General features: G+C 44.0%; 1 protein-coding gene across 1 annotated transcript in view; it reads left to right on the top strand.

Moving 5' to 3' along the window:
- LOC125944374 (nose resistant to fluoxetine protein 6-like) overlaps positions 1–23208 on the top strand; it is a 42704-nt gene that overhangs the window by 18414 nt on the left and 1082 nt on the right. Inside the window, exons 5-9 of the mRNA XM_049664786.1 lie at positions 1562–1653; positions 12175–12354; positions 12787–12880; positions 16785–16871; positions 22820–22985. Coding sequence (XP_049520743.1) covers positions 1562–1653; positions 12175–12354; positions 12787–12880; positions 16785–16871; positions 22820–22985 — 619 coding nt within the window. The remainder of the gene's footprint in view (positions 1–1561; positions 1654–12174; positions 12355–12786; positions 12881–16784; positions 16872–22819; positions 22986–23208) is intronic.

Genomic DNA, 23208 nt, shown 5'->3' with positions numbered 1-23208 from the left:
GCAAACATAGTATGCGCCAAAAATAAGCTTCTAGTGGAAAAAAAAAACTTCAACAACGTCGGTGCCCACAGTGGCGTCACGTAGAATCCACAGGTGCCATGTGCACTAATTAGCAGTACTGCAAATGTACAGGGAAGAATTAAATTGTTATAATCTCGTAGGTGGCACAGTATCATTTCGCCCGTAACATCAGTTGTAGTGGAAGGTTTGGGTCACATGCGGCATCTTCGAAAAGAGTCATCGAGGCTTTAAAGCATGAAGCCTTTAACAGAGGAAATGCCTACTCACCTGCGGCCGAAATATTAATTTACGCTGCAACTTCATATTTGAAGATGATCTCAAATGCTAAGCTTCAGTCACGTTGAGCTGATTTGTGACTGTTTTGTGTGACTGATATGTGACTGGCACTTGGCCTGCGGTTACTAGGCCACGCGACGTGGCGTCATTGCTCCGCGGAGCTTTTCATTGCTCCGCGGAGCTACGACAGACAGACTACTCTCGGCATAAACAGCTCCGCTGTAAAAAGGACTGAACCCTTCCCCCTTAGGAAAGCAGCCTATAACAACTGGATTCTTGCCAAATTCGCCGTAGTGGTCAACGTTATTATTTGAGGAAGAAGCAGGCAACCAAAACAAACAAATAGTATGCTGGTCCTTACTGGAGGGAATGCTGCTGTCGAAAGAAACTATTTAAGAGCCGAAGGAATCGCTGTGGTGCGGTGTTTTCTCTTTATTTAGGCCGTCGATTTCTTAGCAAAATTCTTGAAAATTGTCAAATTTCAAGAACCTCATCTGTAATTCTACCACAATCTACTGTACCACAGTCTACTTTCTACTGTACTGTGTAAATCCGTGCAAGTCAGCAATGAAAAGAACACCAGAATTTTGTAAACTGAACCTAAAGGTACATCTAAAGCGGATAAAATTGATGTAGTTCCCACCACTTTGAATATATACCACTTATTTGTGACTAAGACAGTTGCACAACCCTCAAACACTCGTAAAGGTTGTAACAAGCTCACGAAAATTCTAAATGTGCACATCAAAGTTGTTTGCTACAAATTCTGTAACCATGCTGTTCGCAGAGTTGTTAATTTGTGAACTTCGTGCTTAATTTGTGAACTTCGTGTTTGTGCACTTACCCCGCTGCCCCCCCCCCCCCCCGCCCCTATGGTCGGGAGCTTCTTTGAAACATTCCAAGCCAGAAATTAACATAGTCCTTCCTACAACTACCAAATTTTTTTTTCTTTCATATGCTACCACTTTCAATAATTTCAGTTCTGCGGGTGTTTCATAAAAGCCCTTGTGTACATATATTTCAGAATGCAGAATCGGAGTTGGCCCGAAGTTAAAACATTCTCTGAGACTTCCAAGTGACGGGAATTAGTCCGATCTCCACCCCTGGGATGCCTTTGTGTTCACCAACAACTATGAAATGTATAAATTGACGGCTCCTAGCACATGCATATTAGCAATTTTGTAATTTCAATGTAAGACAAATTGAACCGTTTTTTCTTCAAATATACAGTCTATGAATAAATAAAGGACTGTTTCGTCTGCAGGTCCTTTCTTGGTGTACTTCTAGTAATCATCATATCTGCTACTACAACGGATTACATCGTGAAAATGAAGCCGGAAAAGAACAAGAAACGCAGTACGTAAATTACATCGTGATTTTTTTATATTAACCTGTTGTAGACAGGTGTCTAAACGATATCTTTTTAATTGTCTTCCCTTCATTTCGTTCTGAGTAGGCTTTACTTCTTAATATAGTTTCTTCCTCTTTTTTATGCCGGGGTCATACGGTAATCTCAGTGTAAATGTTAAGCCAACGGTTGCGAAGTTTCAGTGTCTCTTTGTACTTATGGATATAACATTGCTTGGAAATGCTTACTGAAAGCGACATACGTGCTAGAGGCAAAATAAGCAGTCCTGGTTTTGAGAAACTACATCTTACACAAATTGGTTTTAACGAAGCAGCAGAACTCTGTAACGAAAAAAAAAAATAGGAGTTTCGCTCGAAGGACGAAGCATTGAGAGCTATACCAAGGCTTAGCGTTGCGCACAAACTGCTCGAGCGGTGTTCAAGAATAAGCATCGGCATCGAATTAGCGCGACGCAGCACTCAAGGAAACTGCTGCTGGGTAGAAGGTACAGCGCTTTTCCAATCCTGGTGTGACGAGGAGCGATACCGGCGGCCCTGCTGGCGTCACACCTCCATGAAACAGAAATACAACCACCGGCTTTCGTGGCTAGAAGTTTACTGCCCGTTCCACTGACACCACTGATTGCACCATGATGTAGTGTGTACACCGCTGCTCGGCCGGAACGCTAGTGCTCGTGCGCCCAGTACTCGTGCCAGTAACGGAAGGTAGAATGCTTCCCTGACTTCACTGCAGAGCCGAGGGCGGTGCCGAGTGCGACGGTGCGGCTACTTGGATTCATCCTGCAACTAAACGCCTTGCGCGTCTCTGGAAGCCTTCTGACCTTCCATGCGTGGGCTGCTCTTGCGTAGGCGACTGCGACAGCGCGACAATGCCTCTAATGCGCCAACGCGCCGTAATTATGCCGTAATTCTATCGTCCAGAGTTGCAACCTTAGCCGTGAAGACGAAAACCGACGCTCAGAAGGCGGGTGAAGGGGGGGGGGGGTTATGTCTTGCGTTTACTATAGTGAGTAAAATAATACAAATTCCAAACAATATAAAGTCCCTCGTACAAACTTTGCATGTTAAAAAATTTACTAGAACATGCTATATAAAATTTCGCAAACTCGTCGATCGCGTCCTGGGTCCTGTGGGGCCAGGAGCAGGCCGAACGCGTCGCCGTTTTGCTCATGCGGTCGAAGCTGCCCAAAGCGCCAAAAGTGGGTGATAACCGAGAAGACCTATCAGAGAGAACCACAGGACTTGCTTGGTTTTGTAGGCGAAAGTTCAAAAGAAAACAAACTCACGCCGTCCTCGTCATAGAGTCGCCGTCATCCCATTGTCATTATGCCGTCGTCGTCATTGCATCATAGTCATCCCATTCTTGTCATTCAGACGCCATCATATTATCTTCGTCGTACCCTCGTCGTCATGTCGTTGTCGGCATATAGTCATCAGCATACTGTCGTTCTTATGCCATCGTGGCCATTCCATCGTCATCCCTTCGTCGTAATGATTCCAGTGTCATAATCCAGAACCAAAAAAGCTAGCTCTTTAATCATTTTAGGACTATCCTTATTCCTGAACCAAACTAGCGATACAACAGAAGCTGCCAGCTCTATTGAATTATTTGCCATCGATGCAGCCATCCCTCTTGACGCAGACATACAGGCTTGCCACACGTGATTGAAGCATGAAGTGCAGCTTAGCCACGAGAAGCTCGCGCATGTAAGTTACGTTAAGGAGGCCTTAAATATTTAAAACACATTCAAGTGCCGAAAAAAGTTATATGTTGCTGGGGGCCATAAAAAGTGCAACTAACTTGTCCACGTAAGATCCAGTGAATGCGAAACTAAATGCGCCGCAATGGTCGTCCTGCCTTTCGCTAACTGCGTCACAGCGGCCAGTGCGGCTAGCATGCGCTAAGCCCAATTTGCCTGAAATGCGGCGTACTCGGCCAAAATAACTTGCTTACGTTGCTGTTGTCAAAAACCGCAGCGCCGCGTCGAGTTGCAGTAGGGATGCAAGAACACGCCGAGAGACAACAGTTTTCGCGCGCTACGCATACAAGAGGCGGTAAATGTGAGATAACTAGGTTAGCCATTATTTATGCTGCGTGCATGACATTGCAAAGTGTTGTTCAGGAGTTCACTGTTTCTTTTAGAAGCGACGATATATATATATATATATATATATATATATATATATATATATATATATATATATTGGAGGGAACAAAGAAAACCGAGGGGCTCCATTTTAGTTAACCATGGCCATATAAAGCCAATCGGCAATGACACCATGGAAAGCATCATAGAAATTTCCCCGATGTATACATATACGCGTATATACACGCTCTTCTAAGCTCTCTTCTCCCATCTCTACTTTTACCACGTGACCGGCTTCTCACACTTCGCACACATACACGTTTCTTTTCAACTTTGACGCTCCGAATGGTAACGGATTAAACAAAAGGATAAAAAAAACTGGTGTCCAAATCCCCAACACCTGAACAAAAAAAAAAAAAAGAACAGCACGCCGAACGCTCACATGCCCAGCCTGCCTTGATTCGGTGGCGTATCTGGCGTGTCATTCGTTTTCTAGAGAGGCAAGCAAAAGAAGTCGCAGTCTATAACGCATCTTCTAGACCTTTTCTTCGGGCGAGGAGGAAAGGGTGCGCAGCGAGCCTTTCCTCCTCTGGCCAGAGCGAGCCGGCGCGGCGCTTCTTGATTGTGTTGCGGTCGCGTGCGACGGAACGATTTGGAGATATTTTAGCTCGTTCTCTGTGAAATTTATGTGATGTCAGATCACCTAAAGTCAGCGGGGAACCACTATGTAGCCTTTCGTTGTAATGGTAACTACAGCATTCAGAAATTTATCAGCTGCGCAGACAGTGACGTAGATCATCGGTCGCGGTGTATGTACGTGTTGTGAACTATTTCGGCTGTATCGGTTTTCACTGGACCGAGATAACCAGCGTTTGTGAACTGCCAGCGTGAATTGGAAAATTTTCTCACTGTCTTATCGCTTGGGGCTGGAACTAAAAGACAACAGTGCTCGTGTACGGCCAACCCAATGCAACCCCGAAACATGAACTCGCCGATCATTATAAAATATTTGCGTAAGCCACCGGCATCTTTATTCCGCATTTCAGGTCTAGTAGACTTGAAATCCCTATGCTATGTCGACCCCAGCCTCATGTATGCGGCGGATGGCGTTACTCAACACATAGATCACTTCGGTTGGTAAACCAGCATGACAGATATAACTTTGCCTTTTGGCATTACCTTTTTGCTCTGTAAAGCAGTAATACCCGAAGGGGATCGCACAAAAAGGATCTAGTGGCTATTTGTGACGGCAGAATTTACGTAACACTGGACAGGGCCTTGTAGAGGACCGGTCGAAGACGGAAAAAAAGTCAAAGGTCTGCGCGGCACACGCAGTACAGTCAGAGCGTAAGCTGGTTGAGCGGCGCAAGAGTAGTTCCAATTTCGGCACCACGCACAACAAGGTCTTCGCCTCGTTTTTGACGAGAACGATGTCAACGGTCCGCTCAGCGTCCGAGTCGATGCCGAGCTGCGGCTTCTAACGCTCTCTAGACAGCATTCTGCTGAGCCCGATGATGCCTGGTTGTAGCCGCGCACGTAGCTCTACGATTCGCTTCTTCAACAGCGGCTCGTACCTTGCGAGCAGACGCCATAACGTGTACCGAAGAGGCACCCAGAATACGTGGCGCACAACTAACGTCGGGATAGCGTTCACTGCGCGCCTCGTCTGAATCGCATCTCGTCGCACGCGGCGGTTGCAGGCACGTTAACTAGATGCCGCCACCATACTGGCGGAGGATCGGGTCGTCGGCGCACCGCTGCCTATGCGGGCAGGCTAAGAGGTGCAGGGCGCGTATAAAGGGAATTTTAGGGGCGAAGCTCCTTATAGCGGCACCCGTTCGTCCCCGTCGTAGTAGGTAGCCACGTCTAGTTTTATGAATTGCTCAATAGATGGCGTTGTGTGTCCGTATATGTATACGTATGTATATATATATATATATATATATATATATATATATATATATATATATGTACTATGTATATATATAAATGTATATATATATATGTACGTAAGTATGTATATGTATACGTGTCCGTATATGTGGCTTTACTCTCACGAGTGAAGCCGACGGGAGCGGACGCGTCGAGTCGAGGTGCCATTTCAGCGCAGCAGGAGCAGCGTGCCAAAGAGATAAGTTTTGTTATTTTATATTTCACTTTTTGGTTTTTGTAGGAAGGTTAGCTTAGCCAAGCAATCTTTATAAATTATTTTAAGGCTTTCTCACTTTCTTGGTCTTCTCGCTTAGATAAAAGTAGGTAAAAAAAATTTTTTTTCCCACATCTACGCCTTGTTAGTACGAGATGATGGTTGGTACTAGGGGGAACCCACGCGTGCGTTGTTCTGAGTGCGAGCGTTCCTACGCGCTGGAAGAAACGCGGTTTAAGTCAGCACGCGAAGCGAATGGTGCAGATTTTATCTGTAGGATGTGTGTGCTAGGGTCGCGGCTAGACCGCCTAGAGCAAGACAAAGATAATTTAGCTAAGCGGGTTGGAAAGCTAGAAAAGGAACTTGAAATCGAGCAGAAGCGGAGGAAGGAGGCAGAAGAAAAGCTAGCTAACGCAGAAATCCAGCTGAGCGCCACCATTCTGCAAAGCAATGATGAACGCATCGAGGCGAGCACCGCGAATGGAGCTGGCTCCGATGCGAGTGCAGAGACAGCCGAACCCGCCACGCCGGGAAGCAGTGGCGGAAACGTCAGTGATAATCACGAAGGGGATACCACTGACGCGGCCGGGGAAGAAAACAAAGCCAAGGGCAAGGATAAGAAAGGAGGGGAGGGCATTGTGACTTCGGGGGCAGCTTTCGGCGGTGAGGGGGAAGGAAAGCGTCGAGTTGTCTTTGTTGGGGATTCCAACATGCGTAAAGTAGAACCGGCGATAGCAGAGAGGGTAGGGGCAGACGAACGAGTCCAGGTTAGCGCGCTTCCCGGAAAGCCGATTAGAGAGGTGATAGCGAAGGCCAAGGAACGCATGTGGGACACAATGGAGGAGAGACACCTAGTGGTGATAATGGGCGGAGTGATTGACGTACTGAACGGACGAGGAGCAGGAATCACAAAGCAAATAGCCAAAGGGGTCACCGACCTGCGGAATGTTTCAAAAGAAGTACAAATCGCGGTGTGCACGGTGCCAGAGGTTGAAAGGCAGGGTTATAAAATTGAAAGGGCAGTTCTTGCAGTAAACAGGGAAATTTGGACTCTAGCTAAAGCAATGAATTTTACGGTCATTGACATCAACCGAGAAGTGCACCGAGCAGGCCGCGAAGGCGCTTTTGTGCGTGACGGGATACATTTTAGTGAAAGTGTAGCAACACCGGTCGGAAGTCGATTCGCGGCACGAGCTGTAGCTTTTTTAGGCGGGCCCCAGGCAATCAGGAAGCAGGATTGAGTATTGAACATAGCGAAACACGAGTAAAGGGCAGAATTAGGCGACCAGGAGTCAGGAAAAGACGCAGAAAGGATAAGAATAGAGAAGGTAAAATTTGTTACATTACCATGCAGGGTGGTCGTAAGCAGGAAAAATGGCTGGAAATTCAAACGCAACTGAATGATGAAGCGATTAGCGTGTACGCCTTGACCGAAACGCATCTACGAGATTTGGAGCAGCCGCCTGTTATCGACAACTTTGTATGGGAAGGGTGCAACAGAATGACCGGGTCAAGGAAAGGCGGAGGCGTAGGCGTACTAATTAGGCGAGGTCTGAAGTGGCGAAGGGTAAACGAGACATGTAAAGAGCATTTATGGATTAGTGGTACATGGCAAGGTAAAAAGACGTGGCTGGGAGTAGCTTACCTATGGACAGGTAGTGATAGCAGGGAAAAAAATAAGGAATTGGTCGATTGCATTAGAAGCGATATTAATGAGTTCAGTAACTCGGGCCAGGTGATATTAGTGGGAGATATGAACGCGCACATGGACGATTTAGACGGATATACTGATTACAACGGCTCTCTAGTGCTGGATTTGTGTGATGAACAGAACCTTATAGTAGTTAACAGGGAAAATAAGTGTCATGGACAGGTAACGTGGCAATGCGGAAACAGGCAGTCATGTATCGACTACGCCTTAGTCTCAGAAATGGTCTACGAACAACTGGAACAAATGATAATAGACGAAAATGGAAAAAATAGCCTGGGAAGCGATCATAGACGTTTAGCATTAAAGTTTGGGAGAGATACCAGCGCAGAACATGAACCAATAGCCTCAGAGTTTTTAAAAATGAATGACGAGCAAATAACAGAGATCGCAAACGACATAGAGAAGAAAATTGAGGCTTTTCCTACAGTAGTCTGGGAATATAAGGAACTGGTGGAGGTTATGCAGCATGAAATAAGGCGGACACGGCAATACAATTGTTGGATTGGAAAGAGGAAACCACGTAAGTGATGGAACAAGGAAATTAAACAAGCTATAGAAGAGCGTAAAGAGGCATCTAGGGTTCATCGAGAAGCCAAAAAGTTGGGATTACAAGAAGAAGAGGTGCTCCTTAGATGGAATACATACAGAGAAAAGAAAAGGGTTGCGAGTGAGCTCGTGCAAGAGAAAATTAAATGCGCAAGTGAACGTTGGGTGCATAACATTCACAAAAGAGACAAAGGCGCCCCAAAAAGATTCAGGAACCATATCAAAGCACTCGGAGCTCCAACTAGAAACTCGCAAACGGCTGTAAGGGATGAAGACGGTAACATCTATGAAGGCGATGATGCGCTGCGGTACATCACAGACGTTATCAGGCATAACTTCGGTACGAGAAAAAGTGTAGTTCAGACAACAGATCCAGCAACAACAGAGAGGCTTGAGAGATCAAAATTCAGCATAGAAAGCTTCTATTGGAAAAAGGCAGCAGAAAATGTCCCTAACAACACGGCAGCAGGACCCGATGAAATCCCAATACAGCTAATCAAAAACCTCGGTCCAAAAAGCAAGGCACTGCTGACTAATGCCATAGAGCAAGTGATTAGAACAAAGAATATTCCCGTTGGATGGCGTGAAAGCAAGATGAATCTCATCTACAAAGGCAAAGGAGATAAGGATAAGACGAGCTCGTACAGGCCAGTTACAGTAACGTCGGTGATATGTAGAATGGCAATGCAAGCCATAAAATTAGAACTGTCGAAGTGGGTGGAGGAAAACGGTGTATTGGGGGAACTACAGAATGGGTTCAGGCCAGGCAGACGCTTAGAAGACAATATGTTTGTACTAACTCAGTGCATAGAGATTTCAGTAGCTCAGAAAAGACCTTTATGGGTAGCATTTCTAGATATTAAAGGAGCTTATGACAACGTAGACAGGGAATTGTTGTGGGATATTCTTCAATACGAAGGCATAGATGACGATTTCGTGGAGCTGCTGAGGGAGATATATCGAGACAACCAAGTACAAGTGGCATGGGAAGGTCGAAAAGGAAATGAAATGGTGGGAATTCACCAAGGATTGAAGCAAGGATGCCCTCTGTCACCATTGTTGTTCACGCTTTACGTCAAGGGCATAGAAAGACGACTGGAAAACAGCGAATTAGGTTTTGATTTATCCTACATGCGTAATGGACAAATGGTGCAAGAAAAGGTCCCTGGATTGATGTACGCAGACGACATTGTCCTACTAGCGGACAATAAAAAAGATTTACAGATACTTGCGAATATCTGTGGGAACGCAGCGACAAATCTAGGCCTTAAGTTTAGCACAGAGAAATCAGGGATTATGATCTTTAATGAACACACGAGTAACTTCGTGGTGTCAATTCAACAGCAAGTAATACCCATAGTGAAGCAATATAAGTACCTCGGCGTACACATAAACGAAGGAAAGAATTATTCAAGCAACCACCAAGATAATCTGAAAATAAAGGGGAAGCGGAATGCAGCATTAATGAAACACAGAGCACTGTGGGGCCACAATAAGTATGAGGTGGTGCGTGGAATCTGGAAAGGAGTAATGGTGCCAGCGCTAACATTCGCAAATGCCATTATATGCTTAAAATCGGATATATTGGCGGGTTTAGAAGTTAACCAAAGATCAGTAGGCCGGTTGGCTTTGGGAGCACACGGTAATACGACAAATGAGGCAGTGCATGGAGACATGGGTTGGGCCTCTTTTGAAGTCAGAGAAGCACAAAGCAAAATTAGTTTTGAAGAAAGGCTCAGGAACATGGATGAAAATAAATGGGCGGCTAAAGTGCACAAGTATCTCTACATGAAAAGCGTGGACACAGAATGGAGGAAGAGGTCAAGGAAGTTGGCAACCAAGTACAGGATAATCGAAAATGTAAATAGACAACCAGGGGTCATCAGAAAGAAAGTGAGAGAAATAGAGACCGTGAATTGGATGCAAAGAATGGAAACGAAAAGGACAATGGAGATTTACAAGAATGAGAAGAAAGAAATTAGAAGGGAAAATCTGTACGATAACACAAAGGGCAGTGCCTTGCTATTTGAGGCTCGAGCCGGTTGCCTAAGGACGAAAACATATCGGAACAAATATTCGGAACTAGATGAGACATGTGTATGCTGCAGTAAAGATCCAGAGACCACTCAGCACATCCTAATGGAATGCGACGGGATCCACCCAGCGAGAACCGTAGGTAACGTGCAACTCCCAGAAGCGCTTGGGTTTAAAGTGGAAGGAAGCATAAACAGATCAGCCGTAGAGATCAGCAAGAGACGATTAGAGTACTGGTGGAAAAAAAGCAGGGAAAAGATCGATACGACCTGATCTCTTAAAATCATAGGCAGCGGTACAAGCTAAATTTTTGAAAAAGGTATACAAAAATGCGAGATAAAGAACATGTGTAGTATACCTGATTAAATCAAGCAGGCTAGGAGACTATTTGTCGCCACCCTGTTTCAAAGGGGATGACAATACATCATCATCATCATCATCATGTATGTATACCCATATATACATATATATGTATACGTATAGTATAACCGGAAGCCGACTTCCGCTTCCGGTTCCACTTCCGGTTCCGCTTCCGTTTCCACTTCCGGTTCCGGAAGCCAGCTTCCAGCCGGCGTTTTATGAAAAAAAAAATTCCGAAAGTTGTGTCCGTAGCGCGGAATCGAACCAGGGACCCCTCGCTTCCAAACGCGCGGCGCTAACCACTACGCCACGAAGCGCACATAGACACACGCACCACGATGGCAATAAATACCCAACATTAACGAAAGGCCGCGTTTCTAGCGCGTTTCTAACGCGTTTGTGCTAGCGCGTTACGGCCCATGTAAGAAGCTGGTGTAAGACGCTCTGGGCCTCTCCACGTTACCTTCAACGCGTTTCGAACGCGCTGCCCGAGGCGGTGGCAAGTCAAGTTCAAGTCGAGGAGCGTTTATGAATATGGGGGGTATACTCTCTCAGCAGTCATGTGATGGCGTCGGCAAACGCGGTGCACGTTCCGGCATGTGTAAATGACGCTGCGCCGTGCTCCCTATTGGGCAGCAGAAATAAGCATCACTTTCTTCTTCAATAAAATCACTACTACTACTACTACTACATGTGTAAATGGCTGCGTAAGACGCTGTGGCCGCTCCCCCTTACTAGAGAGTACTGCACGTTTCTAACGCGTTTGTGCTAGCGTCCCCTTAAGCGAGAGATCAGATGATTCCTTTCGGAGCTTCGCCCACTCATCATCATTCACCCCGTGGATATGCTGTGATTTTTTTCTTCTGCGTGATTGCTAGCGCTTCCATGGCTCAGTGGTAGAGTATCCGACTCTCACGCAGCGGGCCGGGGTTCATCCCAGCGGAGAGCGGGTACGTTTTTTCGCATTTTCGGCGATAGAGGCGGCATCATCGCGACCTGAAACGGCTATTGGAATGAGCCCATACATAACAGCTTACGCTGTAAAAAATTGTCTTCTTCTATTACGACAAAAAAAATAAGGAAACGTGCTAACGCGGCATTACGACCTCGCATGGACATGCCGCATGCTTCAACACTGCGCTATATAGAACAATCAGATCTATAATCTAGCATCTACCACTGATTCGGACGCTCGCGCTGTCCTCAGCCGGTCGCTCGACCACTCGACAAGTGTGATTCGCCTGTATAGTATGCTCTTAGTAGAAACCAAAACCATTTTATTCTTGGGCGGAAACTTCGTCCAACATACAAGGTAGCCGCGCAATGCATCTACTGGTATGAGTTTGAAGGGCTGTCAATCAATGGTAATATGACTACGTTTAATCCCATAATTTAAATAAATGCAACACCGTGTCTCGTCAAAACCTTGCCACTTGACCTCAAGCCGGCGCAACCCTTCTGATAATGGTTTAACTTTTCCTACGAATATTATCATTTCACACTGTTTTTGAAAATATGGGCAGTTCTTGGAGAATTTTCTATACATAAAATTGTCTAGTTGCATGTGTAACTGCAGAAAAGAACGCTGAAACTGTCTACGTCACTAGTGTGCCTTCTTTACGCAGGCACCTTTCTCGAATTCGTTGTGGCCTTCTCCGCCGCTTCGAACACGCGTGACCTGCTCAAGGTGGCCGACAAGTCGAATGCTGACCTGTACGCCATGCAGTTCTTGCACGGCATGCGCTTCTTGTGTCTTATTCACCTCGTGATCGGTCATTTTTACACGACACTGTCGGACTCTTGGTGTAAGTATTCAACATGCTTTTCTTTTCCATTGTTCATATTATATAGGCGCAACTATGAGCACTCAAAAACATCCACTGATATTTGCACTCATGTGCGCGCGGACGCAAAAATGCGGGTAAATCCCAATGTGAAAATATCGAAGGGCCCGTCTGAATCACTAACGTTCACAGCCGGGGTCACTGCATTTTGTATCGTGTTTTTTGTGCAACTTCACTGTTTGTGTTACACATAGCAAGAATGTGGCCATGTCGGCTCGTCGGTGCGCAGTTTAGTCAAAAACGCATATAAATATAACGATTCCTACGACAGCGACGTAAACCGCATGTCACGATGCCAGACGTTTATATATTCTCTACTGCTTCTACTGAACGACAAACATTGCTCAAGATTTACGTTATTTTGAAAGGAAATTTCCTCTTTTTTATCAATAGCACGTTTGCTGAACATGTTCATCAGTTCTGACCATTGGACTCACATTATCATCTCAGCAGTCTTCAACAGTGTGAGCACATTCTTTTTTCTGAGGTAAGTCACTATGATGGTGCATAGAGATTTGGCGAAAAACCGCAATAAATTCAGTTGATTCATTCATGCAAACACCCAGCGCGGTGACTCACTGGCGACTGCGTTCTCCTCTCAAGGAGACTGCAGACTTAACTTAGCACAGAGTACCAGCCACAGTACGATAAAGAAACAATGTAAAAGTACACTTCTCAAAATTTGAAGTTATCGATACAAACCCGCAGCAGTAAGTATATATATTCATTCGTTACACTATTCTACGTTCTCCCTCATGACCTGCAGTCCGGTTTTTCCGTACCAGCTTTGTGGCATACTTCATACATTATTATTACTACAGCAACGAGTATTCCGTCCAAACGTTCATACGCTTGTGAGGCGTCAATGAAATCTGCGCGCATTGCTAAAGCAGGCAAAACACTACCAAAAGCTGCATGCCTTTTTGTACTATGTCTGTAACATTCATGGGTTTCCGGTTCTTTTCCTAACGAATCCTTTGGAGCATGCAATCTTTTCTCTTTGTTTTCTTCGCGTCAAAGAAGCAAGTAAGAATTTTTGAGGACTTGGATGAACAAGTATACCAGCTTATGTCGACATTAGCGCTAATCCGAATGTGTGAATGAAACGTGTAAAAATATATAAAACAAGGAACATGTCGCTGCCTGTTTCTTTTTTATCTTTTCCTTATGTTTTATTTCCACTCATTTTGGGTTGATTTATTGCTAATACAGCGTCATTAAGTATTAGCTCGCCCAAACACCAACCATTGTGACATAAATGAGCGTTAAACAATACAGACATTCTGTACACAGTTTTCCTACTTCATACTCGGCGCCACCTTTATGGAGTTGCTTGCACTGGTGACCTCGTTTGTTCAAATCCTTGCTTGATTTGTTAAATTTCGAAATATCATACTGATGAAAAAATCTTTTTTATGTAACTTTTCCTACTTCGATACCACGGAAAAATCAGCAATACATCTACCCTTTCGGTTTGAAAAATCTTGAAATATGGCTTACGATAACTAGATGCACCCAAAAAAAAGCAGCCATCAGCCACTATGGGTCATCGGCTCCTGATTTCTGCCTGCGTGCTCAATGTCATAGTTTGGATTGCAGGTCATGTTGACAGTGTCTTTTCATTGTGTCATTATTCTGTGATATTTCCATAAGCACTAAGCCACCAGATTAGCGGAAGAATAGCCAATTTATAGGACAAAGTCCGGTGAAGTTCATAATGCATTTTCCTATGTTGGCAAGGAATGATATCAATGTAAGCGTTATAAACGATAATAAATTTTCAATATTGAATGGTTGTCTCTACAGTTATATAACATGAATTATTTAGTTTTAAAGCATACGTAATCGAAGCCGCTCAAGGTGGAAGACATATTCCCTCAGGAGCAATCTAGCGACAAGCAGCTAGCCGAGTCCTTCCCGAACTTGGCAGAAACGCGTTGGTGTTCCAGTTATTTACGTCTTTGTTCGTTTTTTTTTAGTTTACTTATCGTTTTGACAAAAAAAACGTTAAACACAACTAAGTGGAACAACGACCTATTTTCTGCAAAATATTCGGATGTGCCTTAAGCCTAATAACTGTTGCGTGGCACATAAAACCTCAGAATTTATTCAAATAAATAACAATTTTTGTGAGGCTCCAGCTTGGGCTTCAATGTCAACGCACAAGCGGTCTTCATTGTTCGCCGCTCGTGCTCTTTAAAGTGTTCAAACGAACCCAATGACTTGTCATACATGTTTCATTTTTATTTATTTGTACATACTACAGCCCTATAGCAGGGCTATTGCAGGAGTGGGTTAATACAGTGGTGAACAAAAAACAAGGTAAACTGAACAAAGAATCTGACAAATTAGGAAATTTAAATATTAGTACAACATGTGAAGCACTGGAAAATCATTTTCTTCAATTCAGAAAGCAGCGAAGCAGTTAAATACATACATAAAGCATAAACCACACGTAACTCAAGCAGTTACAGACACTGGTTTTCATGAAGAGCACTTTCGAATTCGCTTATCAACAGCGAACGAACACAGCCAGGTAAGCAATTCCATACCTCTATAGTGCGGGGAAAGAAGCGGTACTTAAAAGTATTTGTACGGGCATAGAAAGCGAATTAAACGATTAAGCTCGTGGAAGTTACGTGTAGAAGAAGGCTTGGCGAAAGATAAGCAAACTGTGTTCGAAGTACGATAGGACATGTTAATTATGTTGTGCAAAAATTTTAATGATTTCACGTCACGACGCATGGAAAGTACTGTTAGGTTCAGAGAAGGGAGGGTAAAAAGAAGGGAGAGTCATACCGGTGAAAAATGAAGCGGACGCCTTTCTTTTGAACTGCTTCTAGTTTGATTATGTTTTTTTGGTTATGGAGTGGCCACACTGCGGTGTCATTATCGATAATAGGACGAACAAGTGTTTTATACATTAAGAGTTTAGTATCCTTTGGAGCCATCTATATAGTACGACATACCATATCCAAGTTGTTTGAATGCCTTCGAACATGTTAGATCGATTTCTGCAGACCATGACAGATTGTGAGTAAATGTTACGCCAAGGTATTTAATTTGTCGAACTCTGGTTAAATGTTATCCCTTCAAGGAATATGTCGCAATTACTGGCGCTGCTCTTTTTGTGAAGGACAAAACGTTTTTTTTTAATTATTGTTCACTTTCTATTTTTCGCACCAAGCACCGAAGGAGGCAAAGGAATCGTTCAGTCGCTTATGATTAGTCGCAGAATCAATCACGTCGTATAAGACGCAATCATCAGCATAAAGACGAATGCTGGAAGAACCATTTCTGGTGAGTCATTGACATAAATTAAAAACAATATAGCACCCAGGACTCACCCTTGTGGAACCCCAGAACCTACTTCAAGAATTGATGACCTTGCGGAAAGAAGTCGACGTATTGGAACCGGTTAGAAAGGAAACCAGTAATCTAGTCGACCAGACGGTTATTTTTTTAGTACGGCACTTAATTTCTGCAAGAGGTGAGAATGAAGTACTGAATCGAAAGCTTTAGAAAAATCAATAACGACAGTGTGAATCTGTTTACCGATATCTAATTGATAAGTAATGTCAAGAGTGAATTCGGGTAATTGAGTTATGTGCTGTGACCACGTCTGAAGCCACGCTGAACATTAGTAAGACGATTATTCGACTCTACGAAATCGATTATGTGTTTCTAAATAACATGTTCCAGCATTTTGCACGAGTGAGAAGTTAAAAAATTGGTCTGTAATTCGTTAGGTCTGTGTTGTCTCCTGCTTTATACAAAGGTATTCCTCTTGCAAGCTTCCAGGATGAAGGAAGAATTCCTGTTTCAAGAGACTTATTGAATATAATTTCAAGATAGCGTGATAGCCATGAAACCTAACAAAGAGCTTCTTATGCATATTAGTCCTGGTGCCCCCTTTGTTCACAAATAGGCGGTTCTTGCATCACGCGCCTTCCGAACGTGAGCGTGAATGCGGTTGGAGCCGCACCTTACAAATTTGAGGCAAAGTTCGCTACATAAGAACAAAGTGCTGACTGCTTGTCACTTTTTCCGGCAAGATTTTGTGGAAACCTGTCTGATTAGGTGTCCAGGCGTTAAGTGTTGAGCTAGAGAAACTAGTAGTTGTAATGGGAAGTAACTGCCTCGTTTATGCGCCAGCTTCAGTGACAATATTAGTGATGGCTCATTAATTCAAGGTAGAATCTGAGGCATCACACTTAGTCATGTTTTCTGTGGCCTTGTTGTTTCACTTGTCACCTCCTTCACCTTCGGAACAAGAAAAAAAATTGGTCACTGCAAAACGCAGACGAATTGGTCAACAATCGGCGATTGCACTTCGCTAGTATTCCACTACTACTGATCACTCTAAAATCATGTCTTTATTGACTTTGCAGTGGATTTCTTCTGTGCTTTACTACGAGCAGACAAAAAAGAAACGGGCTTCTTGTCTTCATTATAGACGTGGTGAAAAGGCTTATAAGGTGAGTTAACCTCTATTTTGTTATTTGTTACTACGAGCAACTTAAACACTAGAAATATTAGGCATGAGCATAATAGCAACAACTATCGCGAAGGTACGGTCTCGCGAAGGCACGGTCTAACAACAGTTACCGTATCCAAGGCATCTGGGTTACGAATATAATAAGCCCTAAGACACGGCTATATTCACTTCATGACTTTGACATGCCGGGAATACTGCACTTTCATTGGGCCTTCTTAGTATTTTTATATATACAACGGCGGCGTTAATACTGCGATAGCCTCATTTTACTGTGAGATCATTTTATTTCCTCGAAACCGGATTTGCTTTCTTCGTCCCGTTGATTTCTCATTGCCATAACGCTTACGAGGACCACTGTCCCCCAATGATGTTGTTATGTTGTCATAAACCCGCTTCCGCATCGTCATCTTCATCATCGCACAATGGAGAAAAAAAAATCATCTGTATATGTATGCTCTTAAGCTGAGAAACTAATACGTCTAAATGCTGTTTCGGATGGGGCGATTTTCACACAGCGACACAGTGACTTCCGTCGCTCCGTGACTGCAACGAGCATCGCAGCTCACTGCGAGTTGGTTCCACCAACTCGATCGCACCGTCGCGGAGTCGTAGCGATCACCACAATTTTAGACAGGGCGGCGGCAAACGCCATAGAAATAGGGGTTCTTCGGTTGAAGTGCACTTTTCAACGCGTTGTGTCAGCATATCCGCAGTTGCGGACTAAGCAAACTTCAAGGCTCAACGCCATTCAAAACCGTAAAACATGCTACCTAATCTATGATTAAATAAACACATTCCGACATGGAAACGGTTTCCCTGTGGTTTTATAGCAACAATAGAAGGCGTAAATGCGGTCAAAGCAGGAGGGAACCTAGCGCGTTGCTCCGATGGAAGTCGCGCCATTGCCGAAGCATTTGAAAGCTCGAACCGAAAATCATTCTGCGACGTGCGTGGCAGTAACGATTTCTTTCTCTACAGTTTCTGCATGTGAAGCAGGCTAAAGAAAGAGAAGTTGTATGGCCGCGAAATCGAGTAGAGTCATCGCCTGGTGGGCACTGACTGAACCATACATAGTATGGATAGCCGGATAGTGCAACGCGTCGTCTGCTACGCCCGACATGTTTACATCTGCGCGTACCCTGTGCACTTCGTTCAACGACCATTTCTTACGTGGTTGTAGCACGGCCGTTGGTGTGCATCTTTTTTGACGATGCACAGAACATTTTAGCGTTGCGCTATCGTATTTACGCTGTAGTTACATCAGTGAGTGCCCATGTCGAGCGCGCAATGTGTGACCGTCGTACCCTCCCTTCGCCACAATCATCGCAATTGTATTGTCGCTTTTTTTCGAGAAAACCACAAAAATCATTTCCCCTTGATTTAATTAAATAATTAAGTTTTTGCAATGATACCTGAATGCCGCGCTTTAGCGACTTGGCAGGGTGTGTTGATCGCTCATTAATAAGGTAACGTGAATTTCACTCAGAGGTAACAAAGAAAAAATCGTTGTTAGGAAGCACTCATTATCGCGTCATGCACGTTACTTTACGATAACTGCATCATGTTAATTGCGACATTCGCATAGCGCCAGCTAAGTAGTCACGCGTCATTCTGGTGTGTGTTTTTTTAAATATGTGGTTCTGCTGCCCCGAGGATGAGTTTAATTTGCCTTTCAAGTAAATCGTGTGCTTTGTGTTTCGACTCGCTGCTACAAAAGCAAGCTAAGAAAGGGAATTAGTAAGCATCATGTGTGACAGCAGTCTTAAACAAAGGACGTTACGATACAGGGGTCAAAGGTGGTACTATAATTTACTGACAAACTATAATCCCCCTCATGAATTTCTCGCGGGCAAGCGAGCACGTTGAAATGCTTGGCGCCTTTCGATTTGTTTTACCGAGGCACAGTTAGAACGCAGGCGAGAGCTTGCGCGGACAAGAAACGCGCTGGAAACTCAAGCAATCATACAATTGCGTCAGCAACAACATGGAGAAGCTTCTGAAGAGAAAGCGTTGGAACAAAGGCAAGCACGTCAACGGGTAAATTCGGCGAGAAAAATAGCACTACAGCAATATTTTTCATTCACAAAAGACAAGATTCGCAGTAAAAATGAGTTTACTGGCAAGATCGTCATAGTGAGCGTGGCATGTTTTGTAGTTGCTTATCCCTTAAAGTTACGCCAGTCTTGATTTCAAAGCTACAGTATAGGCTACGTAGGTGATGATTACAGTGAACGCTACGCACTATACGATGATTCCGCAATGGGGAGTTTCTGCCCTGTATTTTTGCATCACTTGTGGTGTAGACTATTCGAGCAGCATCGGACGGCTTCTATAAAAAAAGCAACTTCGAGCCACAGAGTGGTGCCACTGAACACACGGCATAATACCTGCAAATATATCACGGAATAATACATTCAAATGTACAGTCGGCTCATGAATGTGGTTATAGAACACGCAGTTGCATATCGATCAATCAGCGCATGACATTGAACAGCTTTAACAAAGGGGATGGAAAGCTTAAGTTGTGTAAACACGTCTGGTGCGGCAAATGTGAGCAAAACGCGCCGAGCTGTGGCCTTATAAGCATCGTAATTAGAACTCACGTCATGGCAGCAATGTGCATTAGGGTTACGAGCCCGCTGACCACTCAGCTAACACTAACACAGCGCTATAAAACACAACGGACAAAAAGAAACACACAAGCCACAGCGCTAGTTTTAAATGGAGTTGACGTTAGCGCTCTGTTCTACTTGTTTCATTTTGTCTAATCTCTTTTATTGCGCTTACTTTTACCTTGACCTTCAAAAATACACCACGGGGCACTGTTGTATTGATTAAATGCGAAGCATTTCTTGGCGAACATTTGCCCCTTTGAGAGTATCTATCTGTCTATCTAGCCGCCCACGTCTTGGCGCTCTCATAGTCGTTTTGTTAACTTCGTATGTACCAAAATTGGCATAGTATGACAAGAGTGTATGACGAATATAAATGATAGGTCATGACATGAATGTCATGACGTTCGTGTCCTGTAGGTCATGAGCAGCCACCTACAGCTTGGTGCTCTCATACTCATTTCGTTAGCTTGGTAGGCTCCACCACAGTGCTTCGCATAACATCGATTCCCACAGGGCTTGGAATCTGCCGGCTTTTTATCAGCTATCCCACTGAGCTATCGCTCTTGGCAATTCGTGTAAACTCCTGCGCTCCACAGTGACTCGGGGAGTGGTGGCATCTTTTTTTTATCCACTGGCCGTGCTACAGTGGACGATAATGACGTTTTGCGCATCACATATGCATTGTTCTTGAGATGATTCCGAATTATTGGTTTGCAATTATAAGTCATCATGGTTGTGAAAAGAGCATCGGTGGCAGTGCTGGGCAGTATCGAAGATACATGTGTGTTAGGTACGACCTTAGATAATCTTTGTATATTTTGTATCTGTATTATGATACATCTGGCAAGATGTGCATCAGTATCTACATTTCCGATACATGAAACAATGTATCGTGCTTCTTACGATACAAGATACTGCTATCGCAACATCACCATGCAAAACTATAAACGTTAGCTGAACTCCGCTTCTTAGGCTCATACTGCGGCGACTAAGCCACCTGAATAAACTAAAGGCAGCGGCATTCCTTTGTGTATCCGCCAGAGCTCTCCAGCGCGGGCAAGCGATGAGGTCTGCGCGTCCCTATTGGTGTAGCATAGTAACATGGTGGCGCTCGCGTCGTATCGACAAAAACAATCGCGCGAATGTCTGCTCGCAACCAACCCTTTCTTTTCTTGATTTTTTGTGTGTTGAGCTGCGTCGGTGCCATGACACAAGACCGTAGCTAGCCAACGTACTGTGCGGCGTACGCCAATGCACGCGGCGTCTTTCACACAAATTATTATGCCGCTATAGTGTCATTATCGACGTTTCTCTATGTTATCGAAGTTTGTGCTTTGTTACGAAGTCGAAAGAATGCAAAAATGGGGTTGCCTTACGTCTAGTGGCTTTCACATATCAGATCATTGCAGCTTTATGTGCTCTGTGTATATACAACGTGCCACAAAAAATGTCGCTACGAACGTTCTTGCAGCTGTATACCTATCCTGTGATCTGGTATTGCGTAAGCGGTAACACGTTAACGGACAGCTGTATTTGCAACATCGTGCAGAGGCTTCTTATTGACCTTCTTGTAATTAGATGGCGACCCACTTACCGGTCGGCAAGCAGACCACTGACTACCATCACTTACAAAAGCGACAGGCGCGCAGCGTATGAAGAGATTTCATGTTAAACAGCTAAATCAATCCCAATTAATTGTTTCGGAATGAAAATAGTATCATTGGAGCAAGAGAGCCAAACTTTTTAGATAATAAAAAATGCCGGCAGATCCCACGCCCTGTGGGAATCGATGTTCTTCGAAGCAGTGTGAGGAAGCCTACCAAGTTAACGAAACGACCACGAGAGCACCAAGACGTACGCGACAGTTTCATGACCTACATGGCACGCATATCATGACATTCCTGTCAGGACCTATCATTTATGTTCGTCATGCAAGACTCTTGTCAAACTATGCCACTTTTGGCGTAGTTTGACAGGACGGACGTACAGACAGACAGAGATAGATAGATAGATAGATAGATAGATAGATGGATAGATAGATAGATAGATAGATAGATAGACAGATAGATAGATAGATAGATAGATAGATAGATCGATAGATAGATAGATAGATAGATAGATAGATAGATAGATAGATAGATAGATAGATAGATAGATAGATAGATAGATAGATAGATAGATAGATAGATAGATAGATAGATAGATAGATAGATAGATAGATAGATAGATAGATAGATAGATAGATAGATAGATACTCTCGAAGTGACAAATGTTCGTCAAAAAATGCTTCGCATTTAAAAAAAAGCTTCATTGAAATGAGGCAAGGCTGGTCGAAGCTCAGAAATTTTCAAGCAAACATTTTTATGCATACGCGTTGGCTTCCACATTATATAGATCTATAATAAGAAATTTGCGAATGTATCGAAGTACCTTAAAATACAAATGGAAAGTAGCGTATCGGATAGAATAATTACGGTAGTATCTTGTATCTGTATGTCAAAAACTTGTTGCCCGAGTAACTTGCATAGTATTATGGTACAATTGCAAAATATCTTTGCCCAGGCCTTGTCTGTGGCACAAATGACGCGGGCATGACAGTGATGATGAAGTGCTTCAGACAAGGCATATACCAAAAATGGAGGACACTTATTAGGATTTTCCCTACACCCATAAATACAACAACCGCATTTGTTGTTGCGTTGTTCAGCTGCTGCGTAGTTGAGCATGTGTACACATATAGGAAAAATAGCTTTTGACGATGAGGCAACTTGGTACTAAGTCACGACACAGCCGTATGTGGAGAATGGACTGAAAGTTTCGTACTGTTTACGCAGTGTTCCTATTTTAGTGCTCCATTTCGCAACTAACTTAAGCCTAATTGCTGTTCGGTTATCTATTCAAGGTACGCGCAGTGAGGAGTCTCAGGAAAAAATGTAAGGGTAAAGGCGTTTGCTGCACCAACCAAAAGACATAGCTGTCTAAAAGTTAAATTCTGCGGTTTTACGTGACAAAACCACCATTTGATTATGAGGCACGCAGTAGTGGGGGAGACTCCGGGTTAATTTTGACCACCTGGGGTTCTTTAACGTGCACCCAGTGCACGTTACACGGGCGTTTCTGCATTTCACGCTCATCGAAATGCGCTCGCCGTGGCTGCGATTCGATCCCGCGCCTTCGGGCTTATTAGAGAAGCGCGATAGCCGCTACCTCACTACGGTGTGTGACACAGATGTTAAACTTATTCTGAGAGCAAATATGCTGCTACCTTGCACAGGCGGTTTTGGGGACTATATGCAAGTCCTTCTCTTTGCAGGTTTTGCTTACCTCTGTTCTTCGTCATCATGTGCTTGTATCTACTTCCCCATTTTGTCACTGGGCCGGACACCAGGACATGCTTTCAAAAGATTTTCGATGAAGTCAGCAATCACTGGTGGCAGTTGCTTCTCCAGATCAGGAACTTCTATGAGATTACCGTTTGGGTGAGTCCTTTACACCTTATCGGCTACACGCAGTTTTCTTTATTAGCTTATAAAAACTTAGGGGAAATAATTACTATAGCTTGGGAAACAAATCTAATATGGGGAAAAACGTTGTACGTACGTAGGGTGGCTGAAAATTTCTCGATCTACAGGATGTTTCAGCGAACACTTTCAAAAATTTTTAAGGGTTGCCTGTGGCAGATAGCACAATTCTAGTTCATGA

The sequence above is a fragment of the Dermacentor silvarum genome, chromosome 3 (genome assembly GCF_013339745.2).
Source record: "Dermacentor silvarum isolate Dsil-2018 chromosome 3, BIME_Dsil_1.4, whole genome shotgun sequence".
Lineage (NCBI taxonomy): Eukaryota > Metazoa > Arthropoda > Arachnida > Ixodida > Ixodidae > Dermacentor > Dermacentor silvarum.
This window is presented reverse-complemented; position numbering and strand designations above follow the sequence as displayed.